This window comes from Saccostrea echinata, unplaced genomic scaffold (assembly GCF_033153115.1).
Source record: "Saccostrea echinata isolate AGI-Se365-2 ecotype Australia unplaced genomic scaffold, CSIRO_AGI_Sech_v1 ptg000033l, whole genome shotgun sequence".
In the NCBI taxonomy this organism is placed as follows: Eukaryota; Metazoa; Mollusca; class Bivalvia; order Ostreida; family Ostreidae; genus Saccostrea; species Saccostrea echinata.
The window spans coordinates 16,503,751-16,529,466 of NW_026889782.1; the positions used below are offsets into that span (position 1 = coordinate 16,503,751).

Consider the following 25,716-nt stretch of genomic DNA (forward strand, 5'->3'; position numbering starts at 1 on the left):
TTATTTTTTATTCAGAATATCACAGTATGTACAATAAAGTGATAAAAATTGTATAGATATATAAAATTGATTGCCGAAAGGTAGAGACGTTACGTCAGGAATTGCTACTAAACGTTGTAACGCTTGAAATGACGTCGAAAGGGATTGTTCTGACGTACGCTGTATACGAATTTAGAGAATCACATTGATTTAACAGAAATCTGTAGACAGAACCTTGGCTAAAAGTATTTTCTTATTATTAAAGCAATTAATCGAGATGAAAATTATGTTGACTTTCTAATTTTTATGCCCCGCCATGAATATGACCGGGGCATAAAGTGTTTGTCATGTCCGTCTTCCGTCCTTCCATCTGTCTTTCCATCGCGCTTTGCGTTTAGCTCCGTTTAAAGCTCAGTTTCAAAGAAACTTTCCAAGATATTTTTTATCAAACTTCATACGCTGATAGATATTGATGAGAGCTATGCTACTGCATCAACATTTTTTGACCTTGATCTTTCCTTTGACCTCACTTTTATTAAAATAGTGGTTAGCTCAGTTTTAAAGATACCATTCAAGGTAGTGTAATGAAACCTCATACCGATGTAGGGCGAGTTCGATCACCGACTAATGGTTAGTTCGGTAAGTGCTACTGCGCATGCCCTTGATCGAACGGAGTTTAGTTTCACTTTGGTTTGTGAACATGGCCGAAATTTCTTCAATTATTAAAGTAAAAATACCTCTTTTGGAGTTTTTGCAGGATGACGATGATTATTTTTATTTCTTTGCTCGTCATGAAACAGATAGATATTGGTCTTTGTTCAGGAAGAGAGAATGGACTCCAAAAATTACGAGCTATATGGAAACGTTTGACGAATTTGGGCTTCCACAAAACATTGATGATTTTCGCTTACACTATCGTGTCAGTAGAAACTTGTTCGAAATTATTCTTCATGAAATTTATGGAAGTTTACTCTTAGGTGGGAGTGGGCCCTACAACGCCATAGAACCTCAAAAACAACTCCTTGTTTGTCTGTGGTATCTGTCTAATATGTCATCAATGCGAGAGTTAGCTCACATTTTCAATTTGTCGAAATCAACAGTTCATGCAGTTGTAATGAGAGTGTTGGATGCACTTCAAGAGTTGAGACCAAGAGTAAGTGATTCACTTAAATTTGAATAATTGTTGCTCACTCTCATAAGCATAAAGGTGTGATAATAGGAATTTTTTATGATAAACAACGGCTGCTGTGTGCTATACAATAAATAGATCGGCACAAGTCTTTGATGTATAATTTTGACGAGGTATAATATACATCATACGTGCTTTACTCATTCTATCAAATAATAATAATACATCTGTATCATTCATGGATTTCAACGAATGGGTATAGATTTTCAATTATTGATTTTAAATGTCAAGAACCTCTACTTTATATTGATTTTATACCTGATTTAATTAATGGTTCTATTTAAAGTTGATTTGTTGGCCAGATGCTGAGCGACAAAAAGAAATCTCTCGAAAAGTTGAGTACATGTGTGGGCTTCAAGGGGTAGTCGGATGTCTTGATGGAACTCACATAAGACTTTCATCGGCCCTCAATGGTGAAAGGGATTTTTACAATAGAAAAGGATTTCCATCCATTCAAGTACAGGTAAATAGCAAGTGTAAAAGTATATTGCTTGCATAAATGCTTTAATGTCATAACCTTGCGTTAGCTTAAACTTGGCAAAAAGTAATTACCGGGGTATTATCATAGTACCATTGTTTTTACATTTTCACCTTTGGACATCAATGATCATTTTGATAATCCCTTAAACATCACATGTACATGTATATCCATTTAACTTATTAAAAATTTCAGTGATTCTCCAAATAGATTACCTGAAAAAAATAAATTTAAGTATGTTGAAATAAACTCCATGCTTATTAAAATGAAGAGATTTTTTTAAGAGCAGTAAAATAAACATGTTTATATATATATATATTTTGCAGGCTGTAGTAGACCACCAGATGAAATTTACAAATATTTATGCTGGGTGGCCGGGCTGTGTCCATGATGCTCGCGTTTTGAGAAATTCATCGCTATACACAGAGGCTGAAGCCGGAAACCTTGTACTCGTTGATCACTATATTCTTGCTGACAGCGCGTATACTCTCAGGAACTGGTTAATAACCCCCTTTAAGAACTTGGGAAATCTTACCCCACAGCAAGTCCGTTTCAACAAGAGACTGTCAAGTGCATGACAAGTTGTTGAACGTGCTTTTGGCCATTAAAAGGACGTTTTCGTCGGTTGCAGGACATTCCTTTACACAGCTCCACAGAAATTTGCCAAATGATTTTGGCTGCCTGCATATTACACAACATGTGCATCATTAATGATGATGAAGTTGAAGATTACATCATGGGAGAACACTTACAGGATCCAAATGACTGCCAGTGTGATAATATTTACCAAAACGGACACAATGGCATTGTTAGGAGATTGCAGCTTGTCAACAGTTTTATCTGATTACACAAATGGCTGAATTATTGAAATTTTTTCAGTTGCAATATGCAAGTGATCATTTTGTAAGGTGTATTGCATGCATATTGTACAAGAGTGCTGTACAGCGTACAATAAACAAATTAAAATTTTATTACATTTTTGTGTCAAATGCAATAAAAGTTACAACTACCAAAAACAAAAAAAAAAACATGACTTCTCATTATTAATTTTGTATTTCCTTCAATATTAAAGGAAACATTATCTTGCAGATGTCCTCAGGATAAAGAATGAACAGCTTAAATTTGACATTTTATTAATATTCCAATCAGGATCAAAACAAAATAAAATGAATAACAAAACTTCAACATATTGCTATTTGGCACAATAGAAATCAAAACTTCAACCTACTGGTATTTGGCACAATATAAATCAAAACTTCAACGGTGAACCTATTGCTATTTGGCACAATAGAAACTAATCTGTAACACAGGAAAAAACCCATAACAGCTTAACTATCACAAAAGTTTATCTGGGATCAATGTCTGCACATCAACTTGTCACTTTACTGAAGTGTTCAAAAACAATTTTCAAAATATTTCAAAATACCGGTAAATGTGCACAAATGAAAATGATATCGAAAAAAATCAACATTTACTTATTGCAGCTTTGCCTTGTTTCAATTTCTCTTTCATAGAGATTTAAAAGTCTGTCTAGTCTTGCCATTTTATCCGTGTGCATCTGTTCCATTTTCTCATTGAATTCCTTGTTATGCCTCTCTAATACTTCCATTACGTCTGAACGCCTTTTTACTGTACTTTTCTTCCTTCTGGGTTGCTCTGTAGACTTGTTTTCTTTCGGCCCTTGTGTCTCCGCTTTCTTTTCCAATGTGTCTAATGTGACCGTTGGTTTTGTGCTTTCTTTAGTACCATACATTTCATCAAACTGTTCTTTTTGCCTAAAATGTTTCCTTTCAGTTCCAGTTGGTGCATCAATAATTTCTTTCCAGCGTTTTTTCATACTATAATACTTGTTCATTGCTTGATTTGGGGAAACAGTGCACTGTAGTGTTTCATTAAGTTGAGCACTAATGTCTTTCCACAAGGCAGTATGGTTTTTGCATTTTAAAAACTTGTCATTCTTATCATGCCTCAGATTTACCAATATATCTTCTTCTTCTGCCTTCCAAATGTATGTGCTGGAGCTATTTTCACTACATGTAATAGGGGATTCAGATCTAGACGATGCCTCTGATAGTGCCTCTGATGGTGCTGAAGTGAATGACGATGGTGGTGAAGTGTCAGATGATGTTGAATGCTGGTCATCTGACCCCTTAGGGCTGGATAGTGAACATGATGTTACTTGATTTAAAAGGCTCTGTATAACCAAGCTTTTGACCGATGGATCTGGAGGGAAAAAAGTTAATGTTAAATACAGAATGTTTTCTATGGCTGTGAAGAAATTATCACTGAACTTGATCTATTACAGAACAATTATTTTAATAAGAGGCCAACATGACACTATTACCGCTTAAAATCTAACCTTTTAGATTTATTGTTATTTACATACCAAGCCACTATCATTCCATGTACCTGTTTCCTTTGAGAGTAACATGTTGCAAACTTCTCTCTGACATTGTATCCTCCTTTCACTTCCGTCGCTGTTCGTCAAGACGAGAGTTCTCAAATCTGTAGACATTCTAATCTGAAATACAAGAAAATTGTGTTCATTCTATGTAAAAAGAAACTTTAAATAGTTTGCGTACAGTAAACACCAGTTACATTTTTATCATTTTAAAATGTAAATGCACACCTTGCTTTGTTGCACACTTCTCACATATAGTGTCTGATAATTCCTTAGTTAGAATCAGTTCCAGCTCGTAGAAAGCACACTGTGCATGGAAGCAGTCTTTACAATATGGACACCGCAAATAAATCCTGACAGAAAAGAAAGATATATGAATTTTATAATTACTTAGCATTATGAAAAAAAAACACTTAAGTTACTTTATCAATTATCATGTAAAAGATTACTGCAAATTTACTCCCAAGCTTCTTCCAAATAAGAGATTTTCAATGAAAATTCACCTCAATCATTACATGCACAAATCCGTGTATATCCTACCTGTAATTACCATCAACAAATATTTCAGTCTTCTTAGACTTTTCCTGAGACTCAAGGGAATCGAGGGAATGTAGAGGTGCCTTTCTTTTGCAGATATAACAAGTCCAGTGGGATCTGCGCTCTTCAATTCCATCTGCCATCTAAAAGTACAAGTGAAAAATAACTCATAAAATTAATGTATAATTGTACAAGGTATACTTCAGGCACCTGATTTTTTTTTTATCGATAACAGCTGAATAAGTCGGCCAATAATGCCAAAGATAAAAATTCTACACCTTTTATATATTAATGTATTAAGTAGAATTTTCTATCTATGGTTTTACTTAGCGACTAACTGATCAAAATTCAGGACTGGCCTAGGACCAATTTTACACAAGCACCAGTTCCCACCACAAGATTAATAATATTCTATTTTTTATGAAAGACGTCAATAAATAATCGATTTCTATCACTAAAAAGGAAGCACGTGTTATACACACATATCAAACCCAAAATTTACCACTTCAAATTTAAGATTTAGCATATTATATCGATGTTTTAAACTGAAAAATTGTAAGTCTCACCTTTCTCCGCCATCTTTAAACCAGCGTGACCAGAGCCTTCCCGATGGTTAAACCGCGGTTTCATTTTCCAGCGACTAAAGTGAGTTCGATCTTAATTTAGTCGAACTACGGTGACCGTGGTTTGTGATCGAACTCGCTCGTAAGCTATTCAACTGCATCAAAATTTATTTACCTTGACCTTTCCTTTGACCTTGATCTCACTTTTCTTTTAATTAGTGTTTAGCTCAGTTTTAAAGATACCATTCAAGATAATGTAATCAAACTTCATATGTTGATACATACTGTAATAAGTTTTTCAACTGTATCAACATTTTTTGACCTTGACCATTCCTTTGACCTTAATTTCACTTTTCTTAAATTAGTGTTTAACTAAGTTTTAATGAAATAATTCAAGATTTTTTTTACAAACTTCATAGGCTCATACATTCTGATGAATGCTATTCAAGTGCATCAATATTTTTACCTTGACCTTTCCCTTGACCTTACTTTTCTAAAATAAGTGTTAAGCTCGGTTTTAAAGATACCATTCAATACAGTGTTATCAAACTTCATATGTTGATACATACTGATAAGAGCTTTTTAACTGCATCAACATTTATTGACCTTGACCATTCCTTTGACCTTGACCTAACTTTTCTTCAATTAGTGTCAAACTTCATATGCTGATACAAACTGACGTAAGCTATTCAACCGCATCAATATTTTTTGACCTTGACCTTTTCCTTTGACCTTTACCTCACTTTTCTCAATTTATGTTTAACTCAGTTTTATAGAAAACATATTTTTATCAAACTCCATATTTTGATACATACTGATGTATCCTTTTCAACTGCATCAACGTTTTTTGACCTAGACCTTTCCTTTGACCTTAACTTCATTTATTTTAAATTAATGTTTAGCTCAGTTTTAAATAAACTATTCAAAATATTTTTATCAAACTTAAATATGCTGATACATATTTGTGAAAAGTATTCAACTGCATAAAAAACATTTGACCTTGAACTTTCCTGTGACCTTTAACTCACTTTTCTTAGATCTGCATTTTGCTTAATTTCAAAGAAACCATTTAAGAGATATTTATGTAAGTTTATGAACTTATACATAATTTGGTGAGAATTTATCAACTATATCCAACTTTTTAGATTTCAATTTCAATTTAAAGAAACTATTCAAGATATTCTCAGCAAATTTCATACACTAATACAGATTTTCATGATGCATTACTAATAAACCCTCGGCGGGGCATTCATGTCCTATGGACATATTTCTAGTCTATGATTTTGTTTTGTATCCCATGTAAGGTCAAGCTATGCAATCTACAAATGCAGATTTAAACTTACCGGTAGATAATTGTTTGATGATGATCATCTATTTACACCCCCCCCCCCCCCCGCAAAAAAAAAAAAAATCAACCTAAGGAAAAACAACAGCACATTCCTAAAATTTACATGTAAAGTTTGAAGGGTACAAAAATACGTTAATTTATAAAGACAAAGGCAATGCACATATACATTCATGAACTGTGCGTTCTATGAACGTCACACGTCATTTTAGCCAGCTAGAGGACACTTCTGCAAGATATTTAAATTCTTTTATAAGTTTCGTAATAAACGATAAGATCGGATGAAGCCTACATGTATCGAAAGTAATTTTAGTACTTTACAGTGAAGTGAATTTCAACCAATTTGGAACTTAAATTCGGAATAATTCACAAGCTATTAATTATAATACATATTTGACATGACGTCATTTAGGCATCGGGACATGTTTGCAGGACACGGAAGATGTTTGATTTTTTGCACGGAAGATGTTTGATTATTCGCTTTAAAAGATGTAAATACTTCTTCACTTCTCGAAAACAAGTAACTGTTTAGAGGTACTCGGTGTATGTCAAATCAAATTTGTTTATTTAATGACAATTTATTTAAATTTCACCTATAGCTATTAAAATTGCGGTATCTTAAAATTTCATTGAATGGGACATCCTAAAACACCTTTGTTTCAGTGGTTTTCCGTATCCTTTCTCTGAACAGAAGTTCTCGACAAATATGTTAAATCTACATGTGATTTTATAGAACAATCCTTTGAAATTTCGAAGAACTCTGGGGAAATTTTAAAAACTTTTTCGAGAAAAGGTATCTATTGAAGATACTTCTCTGTTACAAAGGGACAATACAGAAAACGACGTTATTCCCGAATATAATGGCCTGTTAATGTATACATGCCTTTTGATTTATGTTTATTTCTATTATATTATTACTGGAGAGAAAAATAACCCTTTATTTTCATATAAAACACTTCATTTTTATCTTCCTAACAGGACTAGAAATTTTAGTTGAAAACAGATTAAAAGTACATTTTCCTGTCGGTATCAATTCCTGACGTTACGTCTAGAATTTTGAACATCTTAGAAAGTTTACAATTTCTTAATATTTTAGATATTTGATATTTGCATCATTACAACCAAAATAGTATAAAATATATACTAATCCAGGCATCCGTCTTTTTTGTTTGCATCATTTGTCCTTAAAAGACATATCTTGGTAAAAATTGGAAAAAAAAAGATTTTTTTGAAAGGATGCTAGAGTTTGAAACTTATCTATTATCAGATAATAAGGTATTTGTTTCTACAGAAAATTTAGTACGAAATAAACCAGAATGGCAACAGAATAATTGGCCAGATCATCCTGTAGACTGGGGAGCAGCGAAGGCGGTAGACGGACAATATTCAGACCGTGGAGCTGCAGGAGGACAGTGTACAAAATCAGGTCCCAGTAAACCAACAGCAGAATGGAGAGTAGATCTAGAGATTGTGCTCAGCATCAGTCATATCGACATCTACTACAGGACGGATAATTTTCCCAGTACGTATAACAAAACTCATTTTATTAAGTATCGCTGACTTTTTTAAATAACCAAAACACTGGGGAAGTACAAATTGCTTAAGTCTATGCTTATAATGACAAGGGTAAAAGAAGTTATCCTCACTGTATGTCCATTTCTTAGCGGCTTCAATATTTATAGAATGTATGATTTACAGATGGTGTGTCAATTAAATAACTTATTCTCCTGAATATCGATTAACATGAACATTCTGTCTCATTCACACTACAGATATTGCTAGAAAATTAATAGAAAAGACAGTCTTAAGGTACTCCGATCCTCAGGTTCTGAAAATCAGCTTTTAAGTAATTGAAAATGCTCACAAAAATGTCTCTGATTTCACATAGTAACATGAATTTAGCCATGGAATTTCTTCAAAGTTCATCATTATAGTTAATCATATTATATAGGAAAATTATCAAATCTTAAATATATTTTCAGGAAATGCGAATAAAAAGACCAGCTATGCTTTTTCTAATTGAAAATTGATCAACAAATATAATTTAGGATAAAAAGAAATAGGTATCCAGGCATTTGGAGAAAATTGCTTCATTTTTATGCTTATACAGTATTTTAGTTCTTCTTTTTACTTAAATTGTCATATAATACATAGTGTAAAAAGCTTGTGTTATCATTGCTAGGCTTCATTTTGAGACTTTTCAAATAAAATTATAAATTTTAGAGTTATCCTTCCTAGCTGAGGATCGGATATCCTTAAAAGTATGCATGGCTTTTTTTGTAACCCTGTATGCGTACTAATTATAGATTTTTTAAAACTTGTTTCCTGTTGATGTCAAGGATTATTCGAGTACTAGACTTTCATTATGTTAAACAGACCATGAACTTAATTTTCGTTTAAAATTTCTTTTATAATAGTTATCTTAAATTCATTAATTCATTAATAAAATTGGATCCATCTATAATTCCTTTTTCAACAAATCAAAGTTTTCATGAGTAAAACGCATGGCTCAACCAGTTTTTCATTTTTCTTTTTTACCGTTCACGGTAGCTCAGTCGGTAGAGCGCTCGCTCCGTGATTTGGAGGTAGTGAGTTCGAATCTCTGCCGCGGCTGACCTAAATCGATAAAAAATGGGTAGGAACTGTTCCTTCGCACTGCGCTCGGCACTTTGAAGTGAAAGTTGCTGGTCCTTCGGATGAGACCTTAACATGAAGCCCATGGGTCACAACGCTCACCTGAGTAACTTTGGACTTGCTGTTTTTCACCCGATTTCCCCCCTTGTAATACCTATTGTGACCCCGTCCTTCCCAGGGATCATGATTTGAACAATTTAGAATCTACACTTTCCAAGGATGCTTCCATTTAAGTTTCAGCTTTTCTGGCCCAGTGGTTCTTGAGAAGAAGATTTTTAAATATTTTTTCTACAAATTTCAATGTAAAACTTGGCCCCCAGGGGTCATGACTTGAACAATTTAGAATATACACTACCCCAGGATGCTTCAACAGAAGTCTCATTTTTTCTGGCCAGGTGGTTCTTGAGTAGAAATTTTTTTAATGACCAATCCTTATTTTTGTCTTTTCTTTATTATCTCCCCTTGGAAAGGGGCTTGGCCCTTCGTTTTAACAATTTAAACTCCCCTTCACCCAAAAATGCTTTGTACCAAGTTTGGTTAAAACTGGCCCAGTGGTTCTTGAGAAGAAGTTGAGAATGTGAGAAGTGTACAAACAGACGGACGGACGGACGACGGACAACTGGTGATAAGAAAAGTTCACTTGAGCTTTCAGCTCAGGTGAGCTAAAAACCTGAGGGTCCGTGTCACGGCAGGTGTTGGCACGATAAAGATCCCCTCACTGCTCAATGGCCCTGAGTGTCGAGTAAAGGTCAAAATTTGAGGCCCTTCACCGGTATATGGTGACGTCTCTATATGAGTGAAAAATTCTCGAATGGGACGTAAAACAACATACAATCAATCAATTAATCAATCATTGTTCTTTTGACTGTTGATTTGTGATCGGCAAACTACAATATGCAGTTTTGACATGCTTTCAAAGATGTGAAGATGAAAAAAAATCAGTTTAATGTACTGTACTTGCATTCTGCGGTGGAACGTCAAATATGTTGTATCATAACTAAAGCCGACATCGTCAAACTTGTCGAAATCTTTAATACAAAACTTTCCTCGTACACTCTCCGCAAAAACAGTAAAGTGCAGAGCCTGAAAAATATCTATTGTCCTCACAAAGATGATTATTAAGGATTCTGAACCTCTTATTGATGTAAATGAAGAACTATTTGGTTTGCTATTTCAATATTATAAAATTTCAATCCGCAATGTTAGAAGATCCGGCGTAATGCAGACGGACAATCAGAGAATAAGTAAAGTTCAGATTTCTTAAAATAAACAGATTCTCTTTCTATCAATACTAGTACATACATGTAGACATCCCCATCAACCGAGAGCTATATTACAATAACAAACATCAACATAAACAGATGAAAAGATGATGAGTAAAAAGTTGATGTAATATTTTGTGTATTCGAAGTGTGCCCGACAGCCATACTAGTGTACATTTGGGGTCCGAACTCGAAGGTACTGTGAACGAATTTCCTCTGTTTATGTGTGTGTTCATTACAAGTAATATGGAGTATACAGGTGATCTCTGTGAGGAAGGGAGCGATCTTTGGTCGTTTAATCACACGTAGCAACTTTTGTACAAAGTCGACACTCGAAGCTCAATCGCTTTCCACATTGCTTGCAAAATATCGAAAACATGCGAGACACTAGATAAGTAACCACAATTACCGTATAGCTACATAAACACCAGATTCTGTTTGATTTTTCAAACCATGAACTGACACAGAATGTATCAAACCGATGGAATTTATCGAAATAAAGTGGAACGTCTCATGAACAGCGCAAAGTTGACATGGATATTCTGCTTGACCAAAATGTAATACAAAAGGAAGACTCAATCTTGCTTGCAGACATGTCTAACGTCTTGAAAGATTTCTCTGATATCAATGTAGCTGTCTATATCGTCAGTGAAAACTATGTAACACAAAGGGAATATTCAACCTTGCTTCCAGACATGTCAAACGTCTTGAAAGAGTTCTCTCATATAGCGGTCTACATCTTCAGTGAAGACTATGTATCTCTCTCGCGAACCTTTCATATTATTTGTGGATTATTGCGGATAAGTTTAGTACTCAAAGAAGACGATAGTTCTGTTGTGCGTCGAAATGAGGAATCAATCGTTCCGGCAGCACAGGCCCACAGAGAACGACATGGCAAAATGCGTTTCTATGCTAGCATCTTAACCTAGACTGGCTTGCCTGTCTGATATACGCGATATACAGACAGGTGATCAGTAATGTAAAGAGCCCTCAGCTGGCAGCGCTCATTTGCTGATATATCTCTCACTGACGCAGAAATTTAAATGTGTCAGGGAAACCAAAACAGATCACAGAGTGTATACATTTGCTTTTGATGCAGTCAATCTAGACTAACACGGTCGCAATACTTTCCACATACAATACAAATATTCCTTTTTTCCCAGATTTTGTTCAACATTTCACTCACACCTTTCGCTTTGCTTGAAGGTATTTAATTAGCTTTCGAAACTCCTATCACATTACATACCCCTCATTACTTGGATAAAAGAAAACTGCAACATTTGTTAATTGAAACTGACACATTTTAAACAGTCATCGGTTTAGGATGACTCACTGACTCAGCAGATAGCTGTGGCTTATCAGTTTATTGTAATTATTTCTCATGCCAGAGCGTAGAGCAGCGGCGATAGAGGGCGCATCAATCAAGCTAGGAATTCCTGGCTTTGATGGCGGTAGTCACCTGTCGTTTCGTACGATCGAGACAGGTAATTTAACCGACACGTAGCTCAGTCGGTAGAGCACTTGATCGGAAGGTCATGTGTTCGAATCATTGCCGCGACTGACCTACATGTATATAAGTCGATAAAAAATAATAGGTAGCAACTGTTCTTTCGCCAAAGGCTAGGCGCTTTGAAGTGAAAGTTGCGGGTCCTTCGGATGAGACCTTAAAAATAAATGTTCCTTAAATCTTTTCTTATGTTTTAACACATATAAAATTAAACGGATATTATTAATAAAATACAATGGTTTAGTTTTAAAACCCTTTGAAATTGGTTAAAAATAAACATTTTTGTAGTTTTTTTGTCTGTAAACATATGCTCCCCCCCATGAAACAGAAAAAAAAACTTTTGATTTGAATTTGTGAAATGACAGACCATACTACCGGTACCTGTAGAAAGGAATTTTTGTTTCACGGGGGGGGGGGGGGGGATGTTTTTCTAAATATTTTTCGTTTTCCATTGATTTCTATAGTGAAAAACACAAGTTTTACCAAAATTATAGAGTTATCTCTGTTTTCCAAAGAAGTAATGTTTTATGAAAATTCGTATAAATATCTATATAAATATGAAAAATCATTCAAATGTGTTAACGTTTGAAAACTGACTTAGAGGTAGGCGGGAGAACAATACTATCGTTCGCAGTTCTTTAAAGCCATTCACCGGTTTATGGTGACGTCTCTATATGAGTGAAAAATTCTCGAAAGGGACGTAAAACAACATATAATCAATACTGGCATCCTTTTTGTAGCCTTAATACGGAAGATTGACTTTCTTGTCCTCTGAACAGAAAAATGTCAACGAGAGGGAAATTGAAAGTCGGATGCACGACATACCCTTACATGCGTTAAGAACTCGTCCACTTGTCAAATGTCAAAATAACAGAGTTGATGAGCCGGAGCCGAAACGTGTGCGTAGTAAACTGGATGGCATTGGATTTCTTACAGTTGTATCTCCAGAAAAGGGCGAAAATAATCGTAGATTTCTGTTATTGAAAACTTTATTTCTTAGATATATCTTGTACCGATGAAGATTCCCTTTTCTGGGAGGCTGAACAAGAAAAATTTAACAGCACTACATATTTGTACAGACATGGTGATGGGGAAACAGTTATGAGCGTAATATGTTATTTTCGTTTTGATGTTTAATATAAGTCATTTCAAGATTGTATAGGTTGTTTGCCAAAATTCTCATTATTAACATATATACACATCATATTACACAATCTTTAAACTATGAATTTTCCGCATTTGTTTTGAAAATGTGCTATACGATCATCAAAGGTAAATATAAACAACTTTATTTGAACTTTTTTTGTCTTCATTCCATTTAAAATTTCAAGAAGATAAGGTTAACATGCTAGCTTTTAAAGAACTGCGAACGATAGTATTGTTCTGCCGCCTACCTCCAATTTCAAAAGTTAACATAATTGAATGATTTTTTTCATATTTATATACAGTGTAGATATTTTTGTGAATTTTCATAAAACATAACTTATTTGGGAAAACAAAGAGAGACAACTCTTTAATTTTGGCAAAAATTGCGTTTTTTTTACAGGAAATCAACAGAAAACGGAAAATATTTTTAAAACATGTTTCCCCCTCGTGCATAAATTCCTTCTTATGGGTTTTATGAATTGTTATTTCACAAATTCATACCAAAGCTTTTGTTGTTTCACGGGTGGAACATATGTTTACAGACGAAAAAAAATTACAAAAATGATCATTTTTTTACCGATTTCAAATGAGATTACAAATAAAATAAGGTCTTTTATCAATATATGATGTTGAATTGTAAATAATTTTAATATACGGGAAGTTTTAAGGGTCACTTATCCATTTCTATGCGATTTTGAAAATCAAGCGATTTTTTAAGCCTGAATTCAATGGATAAAATTTTAACTCCCCTTTTGATGAGAGTCGTAAATAAGAGCACTGGTTTTAAAATCATTAATCAATTAATAATGAACTCTTCGTTGTATTCAATCAAGTTTTAATGGATAAACTGATATTTATAGTGAATGAAATGGGTGTCAAATGTAGGCGGGAATCTCTATTTAGCGTGCGCTGTTCTTTTATTTTTTCTTTTTTTATAATATTTTGCGATTTAATTTTGTCTGAACTGTAACACAAGACATTATTAATCTTATGTTGAAATAAATATTAAAACAGCTTTGTGCCTATTGAAATAGGAAGGATCCGTGTTCAATTAAGCATTGAATTCTTATATTTGGATGTCATCTTTCCAAAACAGTACTTGGGCATGCTGACAAATTGAATACCGCGTGTTAGCGCGGTATGATAATTTGTCGATAATGACATTTTCTGTAAATAATTCCATAACTTACCCGTGTTATTCTAGTTTTGCTCAGTTATCTGTACAATACAAAACTTTTTGAGTTTAGCCAAACTCTTTTGGATATCCCCAAAAAGAGGCTGAACATGAAGTAAATATCGAGAATAAATTACCGTGTAGCGGGTCAAATTTGGTGTTTTGCCTGCTCAAAGGTGTGCCAATAATTTTGGCGTAATTTATTTTTAGCGGGCACAGGGTTTCGAATCTTTGCAGCTGAACACTAAGAAGAATACTGATTATTTTAGCGATTAAAATTTTAACGGTCTACTATCAAAGTAAGCCAAAATTAGCACCCCGCTAAAACAACCCGCTATACGGTTATCAGAATTGTGAAACTTATATATTATGTTCAGGTCCAAGTGTTTACTACAAGCGGTTTGCCGGATTTTTCCTGTACGTTTCAAATACAACTGAAAGGGAGGGCAGTCATCTTTGTTTCCATGAATTACAAAAGGTGAATGGTACACCAACAGAGAACCAGACAATAAGCTGTCCTGTACATGGACAGTATGTCATATACTACAATGAGAGGAGACCGGATGTTACATACCCAAGATACTATTCTCAATATGCATACAACGAAATATGTGAGTTGGAAGTTCATGGTGAGTCCTGTATAACTTTTTGTATGTTCTCTTTATCTGTTTTAATGCAAGTGAAATATGGTGTAATTGCTATATATGCTAGCAGTATATGATTTATCTTCTCTGTAGGATGTCCTAATGTAAGTTACCATGGAGAAAACTGTGATCAGTTGTGTCCGGAGAACTGTCAGGAACAAAGATGTAACATTACTACTGGGGACTGTCTGGGTTGTATTCCGGGATATCAGGGTCTATGTGTAGTCAAAGTAAGTAATTTGCATATCATATTACATGTAGCGCATGTATATTGCTTATGAATCTATGAAAAAAAATGAAAACCAATGACTTTTTTTTATGATATCAAGATCTTCGCTGTTCTCAGTGCAAGAAAAAAGTCAGTATATATTAATATCGGGATAACAAGGTCTATGTCGTATTCAAGGTATTTTTTTTTTATTTTGAATATACATACTTCTATTTTTTTCTGTCTTCGACCGCCATTTATTAGCTCTTTAGAGTCAGAGACTCAAGAATGGCACTGAGTGCGGAGTATTGGTATAAATTTGCAGTCCTCCATCGGCATGTGGTGGTGTCTCCATATGGGTGAAAAATTTTCGAGAGGGACGTTAAAAACAAACATCTTAGTTCCATTGATTGTTTCAATCAAGAACTAGGGCATCTTGACTTTTTTTTAAATTTGCATTTTTATCTCTATATTTAGGATAGTAAAAGTCTGTGCCTGGAACATATTGGCACTTTTTTTTTTAAAGATTTAAAGAAATTATTGTGTTTGAACATATGGGAACTTTTTATAAGCTAAAAGGAAATTGGTAGCTGTTACGATTAGGTATCAGTTTTTAGCTCACCTGAGCCGAAGGGTCAAGTGAGCTTTTCTGATCAAAATTTGTCCGTTATCTGTCGTCGTTGTCGTCGTCGTTGTTGTTGTCGTATACTTTTCACATTTTCATCTTTTTACTCAAGAACCACTGGGCCAATTTCAACCAAACTTGCCACAAAGTATTTTTAAGTGAAGGGAATTCAAGTTTGTTCAAATGAAGGGCGACACCCTCTTCCAAGGGGAGTTAGTTATGAATTCATGAAAAATTAATGGCATCATTTAAAAATCTTCTTCTCAAGAACCACTGTGCTAGAAAATATGAAACTTGTGTGGAAGCATCCTCAGGAAGTGTAGATTCAAGTTTGTTCAAATCATGACCCCCTGAAGGAGGGTGGGGCCACAATGAGCGATCAAAGACTTACATAGGGATACATAGGAAAAATCTTTAAAAATGTTCTTCTCAAGAACAACAAAGCCATCATTAGTATTTATATGGAAGCATCCTCAGGAAGTGTAGATTCAAATTTGTTCAAGTCATGACCTCCGGGGGTAAGATGGGGCCACAATTTGCGATCAAAGTTTTACATAGGAAAACATAGGAAAAATCTTTGAAAATCTTCTTCTCAAGAACAGAAAAGCCATTATTGGTCATATTTAAATGGTGGCATCCTCAGGTAGTGTAGATTCAAATTTGTTCAAATAGTGACCCCCGGGGGTAGGATGGGGCCACAATGGGCGATCAAAGATTTACATAGGAATACATAGGAAAAATCTTTGAGAATCTTCTTCTTAAGAACAGCAAAGCCATTATTGGTCATATTAATATGCAAGCATCCTCAGGTAGTGTAGATTCAAGTTTGTTCAAATCATGACCCCCGGGGGTAGGGTAGAACTACAATGGGCGATCGAAGTTTTACATAGGAATACATAGGAAAAATCTTTGAAAATCCTCTTCTCAAGAACAACAAAGCCATGATTGATCATTTTTATATGGAAGCATTCTCAGGTAGTGTTAATTCAAATTTGTTCAAATCATGACCCCGGTGGTAGGGTGGGGCCACAATGGGCGATCAAAGTTTTACATAGGAAAACATAGGAAAAATCTTTTTCTCAAGAATTGCAAAGCCATGATTGATCGTATTTAAATGGTGGCATCTTCAGGTAATGTAGATTCAAATTTGTTCAAATCATGACCCCCCAGGAGAATAGAGGGGCCATAACAGGGGATCATAGTTATACAAATTAATACAAAGGATATATCAATAAAAAAATTTTTCTTATGTACAGCAAAGTCATTATTTGTCATATTAATTCAAAGGCGATCCCTATGAAGTATAGATTCAAGTTAGTTCAAATTTTCTTCTTAAGAAAAGAAAGGCCATTATTTGTTATATTTATTCAAAAGCATCCCTATGAATTATAGATTCAACTTAGTTCAAATTAACCCCCCGGAACCAGTTTTATATTTAAACTTTTCAAGACTGAACTGATTTCTGCATTTTCCTTGCCAGAGTGCTCAGGTGAGCGATATGACCCCTGGGCCTCTTGTTTTTTCCAAACTGACGCACGTTTTTGAAGAATTAGCCTCTTTACGGTGACATTCAGGGTATCAGCAAAATATGTCGATTCTGCCTTATATAGAAAATCAGTTGAAATATTATAATAAAAATCGAAAACCTTGAGCTTTAATTTGCATCTTTTTTATCTTACATTATCCGATATAAATCTTTCTATCATTTCTTTTTTTTTATGGTCGTTTCAGTATGTGACAATCAGAAGTACGGCTTGGGGTGTTATCTAACATGTGGTAACTGTAGTGATGGAGTAACCTGTTACCATGTCAACGGCACCTGTTTCCATGGTTGTAACGAAGGAGTGACGGGGGACAAATGTACAAATGGTGAGGCGTTAAATCCGAATATTATGTACATAAATTTTTTAGAATTCATTTATTAGCAGAACACAGGCGTGTGTTAAATGTTTTGAGTCAAAATACACGCTTACTGAGACAATTCTATCTACAAAAAGCAACAAAATATATAATCAGGATTTAAAAAAAGGAAAAAAAATTAAAAGTATTTACATGTTGTTTGCTTTACATAGCATGTTGAATGTATATTTTTACTTGAAATGGTGGTTTTTACTAGTATCGCGAATTGGAATTGCCTTTCCGATTAAAAAAAGTTTAAAATGATAAATCACTTTTTGGTTTCTTGGAAATAAAGTGGTATATGTGGCTATGCGTATATAAGCAGCTCACATGTAATAAGAGAACATTTACAGATAGACAATAAACAAAATACATGTATCTCGGTTAATACGGGTGATTTAAAGAAATGTTTATTTTTAGGCATTTCTACACGAAAAATGAAAACAAAATTTTAAATGTTATTTCTAAAGTCCATACACACCTTTGATGTAGTAAAATAAGGGTATTATTTGCGAAGTCTAATTACAGGCAATAAACTTAATGAAAGTTTCAACAAAATTGACATAACTCATGCACCCAAGCATACTTGATAATGTCACTATAATTAATATCAATTTTATGTTATTTCCTCATAATAAAATAATCTTTTGTCAACAGAATGTCAAAAAGGGCAATATGGAAAGGATTGCAGACAAACGTGTAGTAAAAATTGCTTACATTTAAACGAATGTAACAGGTTTAACGGGGAATGTTATGGAGGATGTAAAACAGGATGGAAAAGACCAAGCTGCGAGAAAGGTGAATTCATAAAATAGAGAATGCTTCTTAATAAAAAAGAATTTAAACAATAAATGAATTTTTTATACTCATTACGATATTGTTTTAGTTTGCAATGAATATAAATCAAAGAAAATGTTCAAGTTGGAGTTATCCTTTTTTAAACTCTTTGTGGAGTAGCATATAAGTAACAAGTGTAATTTAACAATAAACAAGGGTAAAAGAATTTTTTTAAATATAAATTGTCTTTAAATGTAAAAATACATATTTTAAGTAAACTGTGTTAAATGACTTATGACGAGTGTGACGGTAGAATGTACGGTTTAAACTGTAACCAGAGCTGTGGTCACTGTCTGGATAATCAACAATGTCATCACATCAACGGGACGTGTTTGAATGGTTGTTCTCCTGGATACCTTAGGGAGTTCTGCTTAGACCGTACGTATAGCTAACTGTTAAATAAAGCTTGATATATCAATAGAATGATTTCTTGCAATTTAAAAAAAATACTGTCGTTATATTGAAACATAATGTCATTAAAACTATCCAGCATGTGACGACGGACGATGGGGATTGAACTGTCTTGATAACTGTAGCACAAATTGTGTCAATGAGACGTGCGAACCTAAGACGGGAGCGTGCTATAAATCAAAGGTAAAGGATAAGTATTGAAAAAATGGATAAGACTATCTTGTTATATGTTAAGTTGGTGTAGCTCAACATTTCCCTAAATCAACCATTCTCTGATTTTGTGATTTCATTAGACCATGTAAAATTAACGCATAAAATACATGACGAATAACTATGCATGAGTTCAAAGAGCAATAACAATAGACACTTAAAACGACATTCATATTTCATGGGAAGACACTTAAAAACATCAATATTTGAATACACAACTCTAAAGAGCCAATTCACATGATAAACCAAAACATTCAGTGAACTGAAATTTGTATGTTTACTGAAAAATACTGTATGGCTGACCTCTGCTATTCAGTCGCCTTTTCAGATCTTTCAATGAACGTTCAGTTGACTGGTGCAGGTCTTACATGTATCTGTGTTTTTAAGATAAAGACCTCTTAACTCCTCCCCAAAGGGTTGCTTTTGTACAATGAAGATACATAATAAAATTATTAGAATAAAAAAGAAAGTTGTTCATGTACATTTCACATCACAGCAGCTGTATTTCTAGAATTTGGACCTGTATATAAAAGAATAGAATGGTATTAACAGCGATTGTTAAATTGTAGTTTCTGGAACAACCAGGGGACGGATCTTCATCAACACTTCCTATCGTCGCTGGAATCCTTTCTGCACTCTTCATAATTATTATCAATCTTGTAATTTTACTTGTCATAAGAAGGTTTGTTAAAACCAATTTTGTAACCAGGCTCTTATTGTTTCTTATATATTTATCCTTAAATTCCTATTTTTCAACACAGTAAAATTGTTAACAACAAACCATGAGAAAAAGAAAAGATGCACAAATTTTCAGAACAATTGTCATGTTTTATTTTTAATAAAATATTCGAAATAATATTATAGAAATTTGCAATAGGTCTTTATTCTAAATGTCTGAATGAAAAAATAGAAGGTGTTACAGAAGTTAAATGAATAAAGTGAACAATTTTCATTCTTTATTCATCTCATTTATAGATTTCCCTTTTACAGAATCAGGGCAGAAAAAGACAGAAAACAGGGATCTGTGCGAAAAGCAGTCGAAAAGAAAATGGACTCAATTGATACCCGTAAGAAGGTTTCTTTTAACTGCCTGTCTGTTTCTGACTCTCTTTAAGAATTTTCACAGAAAGAAGTACATTATACCTCACCCAGCAGATTGATAAAATACTCCTTATCTAGTGCAGTAATTTCATTTCTCTAACTACAAAGAAATAAATGTAAAAGACATGTAGTAATATTTGTACACTTGGTATAATTCTGAGATATTTTTAAACTTTTATATATCTCACTGACAGCTAAATCAAACAGTTCGGATTTCACCAACATATATGCAAATATAGATACATCAACGGAACAGACGAATGAAAATCAACGTAAGCCTACTGTTAAAAGTACGAAAACAAAAAAGAGAATATCAGGCAAGAACAACGATAAAAATGATGATATTGGCATCGATGAAAAGATCCACGAGGAAAATCCGTATGGAGACTTGTATCTCAATGAAGAGCTGATTCCAGACATCGCAATAGACAGCCTAGATACAGTTATAAAAGAGAAACAGAGAGATGAAAACGATGGCTTTAATAGGTAGTATGCTGTAAGGAGAGGTTTAGATAAAGCGGGAGATAAAAGAATTCAATTAAAGGCTCATCGTCCCCCTTCTGTAATATGCTTTAATGTTAATTATTCTCTATTAGTACCGGGGTAATCAGAATTATTTTAAAAAATGCACACAATATTTAGGGACCCTGCAGGGAGAAATTTGACACTTTCGTAAAGGAATCAATCTTTTTTAAGAAAGGGTCAATATACTTAGATGACGACTTCCTAATAAATATGTGAAATAAAATTGGTTTTAAGATGTATAAAGATTTTTCATATATTTAAGGCTCTTCCGTATGGCGAGAGAAGGAGTTGTACAGCGGGGAAACTATCAGAAAATCTACCAAAGAATAGGTTCAAGGCAACTTTTCCTTGTACGTTTCTTTTGATAAAATATTGCTTAATTGATAATTACAATTCTTTAAATTCAATAGTGGGAATATTTAATATAGGATTGATTATATAAATTATTTTGTTCATCGAGAAATGAATCTAAAAAACGAATCGCACACATATGAAAGCGACTTGTTTTTAGATTCATTTCTTGATGAATAATATAATATATACAGTCAATGCTTATAATTCAATTTCGGTGAAAAACATGTTTCTTTTCATGTACATGCTCATTATTTAGCTAACTCAAAAAATTGCGGTCGATCGCCCGCGTGGCGGTGGTTAGAGCGTTCATTCTAGAGTCGCGGAGTAAGAAGTTGATCCTTATGTCGCGGGTTCGAATCCCACTGTGGGACGTGGAGACCGGTCCGTCTGATGAGACCATATAAACCGAGGTCCCGTATCGCAGTAGGTGCTGGCACGAAAAAGATCCCTCATTGCTCAATGGCCCTAAGTGCCGAGTATAGGTCAAAATTTGTAGGTCTCCATCGGCAAGTGGTGGCGTCTACATATAAGTGAAAAATTCTCGACAGGGAAGTTGAACAATAAAAAAACAAACAAAAAATTGCGCACGAAATTTACATGCACACAGTTGCGTAGAAATAATATGTATTTTTATAATTCAATTTTCCTTACTTTCATCAATTCGAACTAATGTGTTTCTACGAAGGAATTTTTCTGTTCATTTTCCGATGAAAGTAATGTCAACTTTTCACTGTATGTTTTGATGCAATAACTTAGTAACATGACTGTGTTATAAAATAATACTCTCTCAGACGAATGATTGTATTCTTTTCATGATTTAAATTCAGCTTCTGTATATCTTTTGATTTACTCCGTGTGTTGTAAAGGAAATATTTTAATCATGTGTTTTTATTTTTAAATTATACAATGAAAATTCTTGACGAGTTGAAAACAGAAATATATTCAAATAAATTATTAAGCGAGGTAATTGTTGTCAATGGGTAATGCCGGGAATGGCAAGGGATATAACTCTGTAAAGAAGCACGTGTTTTATTAGAAATTGAAAACCAAAGTAGAAAAAGAAATATTATCTAGGTATAAAAAAAGAAATAATAAGAAGAACCTTAGACTTAAGTTTTCCTGATGTGAGTGTTACTCCCATAGCAAAACATGGATTTTGCCATTATTATCAAATGGGGGGGGGGGGGGGGGGCTAAAATTTGTGAGCTTAGTGCTTACAGTACCTCTAATTTATCATTAGGTTTGGTTTGAGTTGAAGTTGAAAAAAATAAAATACCTAAAAAATGTTCATTATTGTTTAGTTCAGCTTTACCGAAACCAGAAATATTTCTGTTTCGTTCATATCTGTCTAATAAGACCCTCTTTTATATCTGTATCAGCTTATTTGTAAGATTGATAATCAGTATAAAATAAAGATGGAAAATGGTAATGAGAGGAATGAATTTTTCAGATGACCATTCACGAGTTAAGTTGAGAAATAACCAGTCCGACTACATCAATGCAAATGTCATTCACGTGAGTCCTTCTATTGATAAACCAATAACAGATAAGAAAAAAAATACATTTCTTATAGAAGACACAGAATTTATGACGTTTACGTCTTAGGAGATGATCCTCTTCTTCACAAAGTTCTTGATTTTTTTCAGGGAATTGAGGAAGAAAAGGAATATATAGCCTCTCAAGGTGAATATAGTTTTCATATTAAAATTTTCAATTGATTATTAATTTTGATGCTTTTAAGGAGGTCGGATCCTGCTATCAAAAGTCTTAAGAAAGTTTTGTCAAGTATAATTTTAGTATCTACGCACAAAGCTGCAAACACGGTGGTCAATACGCTTCTTTTGGCTCTACGGAGCATTCCATATGTCCTTTGGCATTGTAATTGCGTCTTACTCATGAATCAATTTTTTAAAAATTTTCCCTCCATTTTTTTTTCATCCAAATGAATAATTGGACTAACTACAGTGTTTTTCTATTTTGGAAGACACGTCAAAAATTGTAAAAATGAATCACATTACTTCGCACAATCAATTATTTGGCCTTTCTGTTTGTTTGTTTGTATGTTGTTTAACGTCCCCCTCAAGAATTTTTCATATGGAGACGCCACCACTTGCCGGTGGAGAGCTGAAAATTTTGTCCTATGCTCGGCACTTACGGCCATTGAACAGTGTGGGGTCTTTTTCGTGCCAACACCTACTGCGCCACGGGACCTCGGTTTATATGGTCTCATCCGAAGGACCGGTCCCCACGTGGGATTCGAACCCGCGACGTAAGGATCAACTCCTTACTCCGCGACTCTAGAATGAACGCTCTAACCACCGCCACGCGGGCGATCGACCCCTCGACTCTAGAGCAGACGCTCTAACCACTGCGCCACGCGGGCGACATTTGACCTTTCTGCACTCACAAAATGTTATTTTAAAAAAATAACAAGCAAAATAATTTTAAAGTATTAAGATTTTAGTGAATTTAAGCAGAATGGTCAAAGTTATATTATATATTCCGAAAAGAAAATTAAAAGTGGAGGATCTATGATGTAATTTTCTAGATATTCCTTAAAAAGTGTCAATTTAAGGAAAAAAAGGGCCATTTTTTCTGAACTTTCAGAAGATATTTTTTTTTTTTGCAAAAAGATGATGACAGATTTGGGACAAACATACAACAATTCACTGCAAAATAATAACTCAAAAATCAAGCTGTATGGCAAAAATAGGAATCCAAACTTAACTTCACTGTAAAAACTTTAAAAATGAAAAATTAATCATTTTCTTAAAAAAAGTCCCTCCTCCACAAAATATAGTTCTTTACTTAATGGTTTTTTGTATGGACTATAAAATCTGCTCAAAAGCTCAGGATCATGCCACCTAAATAATTTATTTTCAGATAACTATTTCAAGTAAATACCAATTCATTTTACTCTATGAAGATGTATTGTTCTGTCTCAGGCACAGAAAGTCTCAACCAGTTCATTCAACATTTATTGAATAAATCAGGTAAAAAGCTACAAAGATAAAGAAAGTCACATTCAAATGGTTGTTTTCTACCAATAAAAACACTAAGTTAAATTTATACATGCAAAAAAGTTTTGACACAAACGGCGTTCCATAGTAAGAAAATCTTGAAAATCGCGGGAATAGGAAAATTGCTCAATATGAATAATTCTTTTACAAAAATGACATTATGGTATACAAATGTAAGACACGATAAGAAGAATGTTAACTACAGAGCTACATCCTATAAAATAAAACCAAAAACAGCTCAGGTGAATAGTTACATGTTGACAACATCAGCGACCGTAAATTATCTGTATGCAATATTTCACAAGAAAAACTTGCTGTAATAATATTCATGTTACTTCAACAAGATTATAATATAAGTAAAATTATAAATACATACATTGTTGTGGTATACAAGTTCCAAAACTGAAATTTCCGAGCGTGGTGCTTCCACGTGTTTACTTACTAAGAAGGGAGATAATTCTATTTGAGAACTATGGAGCGCAATATGTGTAATGAAATCCACCACACTCCCCTCCTGATATTGAAAATATCACTAATATATATAAAACATAAAATGGATAATTCACAGGTTTCTACTTGAAATGAAGTAATAAACAAATTACTGAGACATGTATATCATGTGATACAGTTACATTGTTCAGAAAGGTTAAGTCTCAGTCCTCATGAATCAGAAGAACAAGTTCTGATATTGGCCTTGTGTAAGTCGTGGATTTGCCATCCTTCATTATTCTCACTTCCACTTTACGCACTTTGTCATCAGCACTTTTGATTGCATTAGTTATGATTCCAATCGGCCACTCACATCTTGCGGTGCTTGAGTCTTTCACGAGAACCACATCTCCCACACAGAGATCAGGTAAGATATTTTGCCATTTACGCCTAATTTGAAGTGTTTGTAGGTATTCCTTTTTCCAGCGCTCCCAGAAAATATTAGCCAGATGTTGAACACAGCGCCACTGTGATTTATACATATCCTTGATGCTGAATGGTCCAAAATTCGTTGGAATGTTGTAAGTTTTCTGAGTCAGCAACATGTTCGGGCTGAGAATCATAGGGGCTTCTGGATCGGACGACACTGGGACGATTGGCCTGGAATTAACGATGGCACATACTTCGGCCATAAGAGTTGTCAATACTTCGTGAGTAAGATGTTTTGAATGCAAGTCCATGAGCATTGAGTCGAGTATCCTCCGGGCAATCCCAATCATGCGTTCCCACACTCCACCCATGTGGGAGGAATGTGGGGGATTGAAGATCCAAGTCACCTTCTGATCTGATAGAAATTCCTGAACAGGCTTGTCTTCCACATTTATGGCATTGATGTCTAGATCATCAATTGCTCCAACGAAATTTGATCCACGATCAGATCGGATTTCTTTTACATTTCCTCTGAGAGCAATAAATCTTCGCAAACAGTTGATGAAAGAAGAGGATGAAAGTTCTTCAATCACTTCTATATGAATGGCTCTGGTGTATAAGCAAGTGAAAAGTACGGCCAATCGCTTGCTGTTCGACACTCCACCTCTTGTTTTGCGAGTCGAAATTGTCCATGGTCCAAAGGTATCTAACCCAATGTAAGTGAAGGGAGGGCATGGTTGTATTCGGTCTGCTGGTAAGTCAGACATCAGTTGACTCTGGTATTTTCCACGTAGTCGACGGCACTTTAC

At 34.3% G+C, this 25,716-nt stretch overlaps 1 protein-coding gene and 2 pseudogenes across 1 annotated transcript; 2 read left to right on the forward strand and 1 right to left on the reverse strand.

Annotated features, from left to right (window-relative positions):
* The first annotated feature begins 806 nt into the window (after positions 1-806).
* Positions 807-2,515, forward strand: LOC133198705 (putative nuclease HARBI1; annotated as a pseudogene).
* Positions 2,516-3,081: 566 nt separating this feature from the next.
* LOC133198197 (uncharacterized) lies at positions 3,082-5,163 on the reverse strand. Its single transcript, XM_061334324.1, has 5 exons — positions 5,131-5,163; positions 4,588-4,727; positions 4,274-4,400; positions 4,056-4,167; positions 3,082-3,869 (listed from the first exon to the last, which is right to left on the reverse strand). Exons 1-5 carry the CDS (start codon positions 5,161-5,163, stop codon positions 3,118-3,120), a joined length of 1,164 nt encoding a protein of 387 aa, XP_061190308.1. The 3' UTR covers positions 3,082-3,117.
* A 2,565-nt stretch (positions 5,164-7,728) lies between these two features.
* Positions 7,729-25,716, forward strand: part of LOC133198198 (receptor-type tyrosine-protein phosphatase alpha-like) — a 37,344-nt pseudogene continuing 19,356 nt past the window's right edge.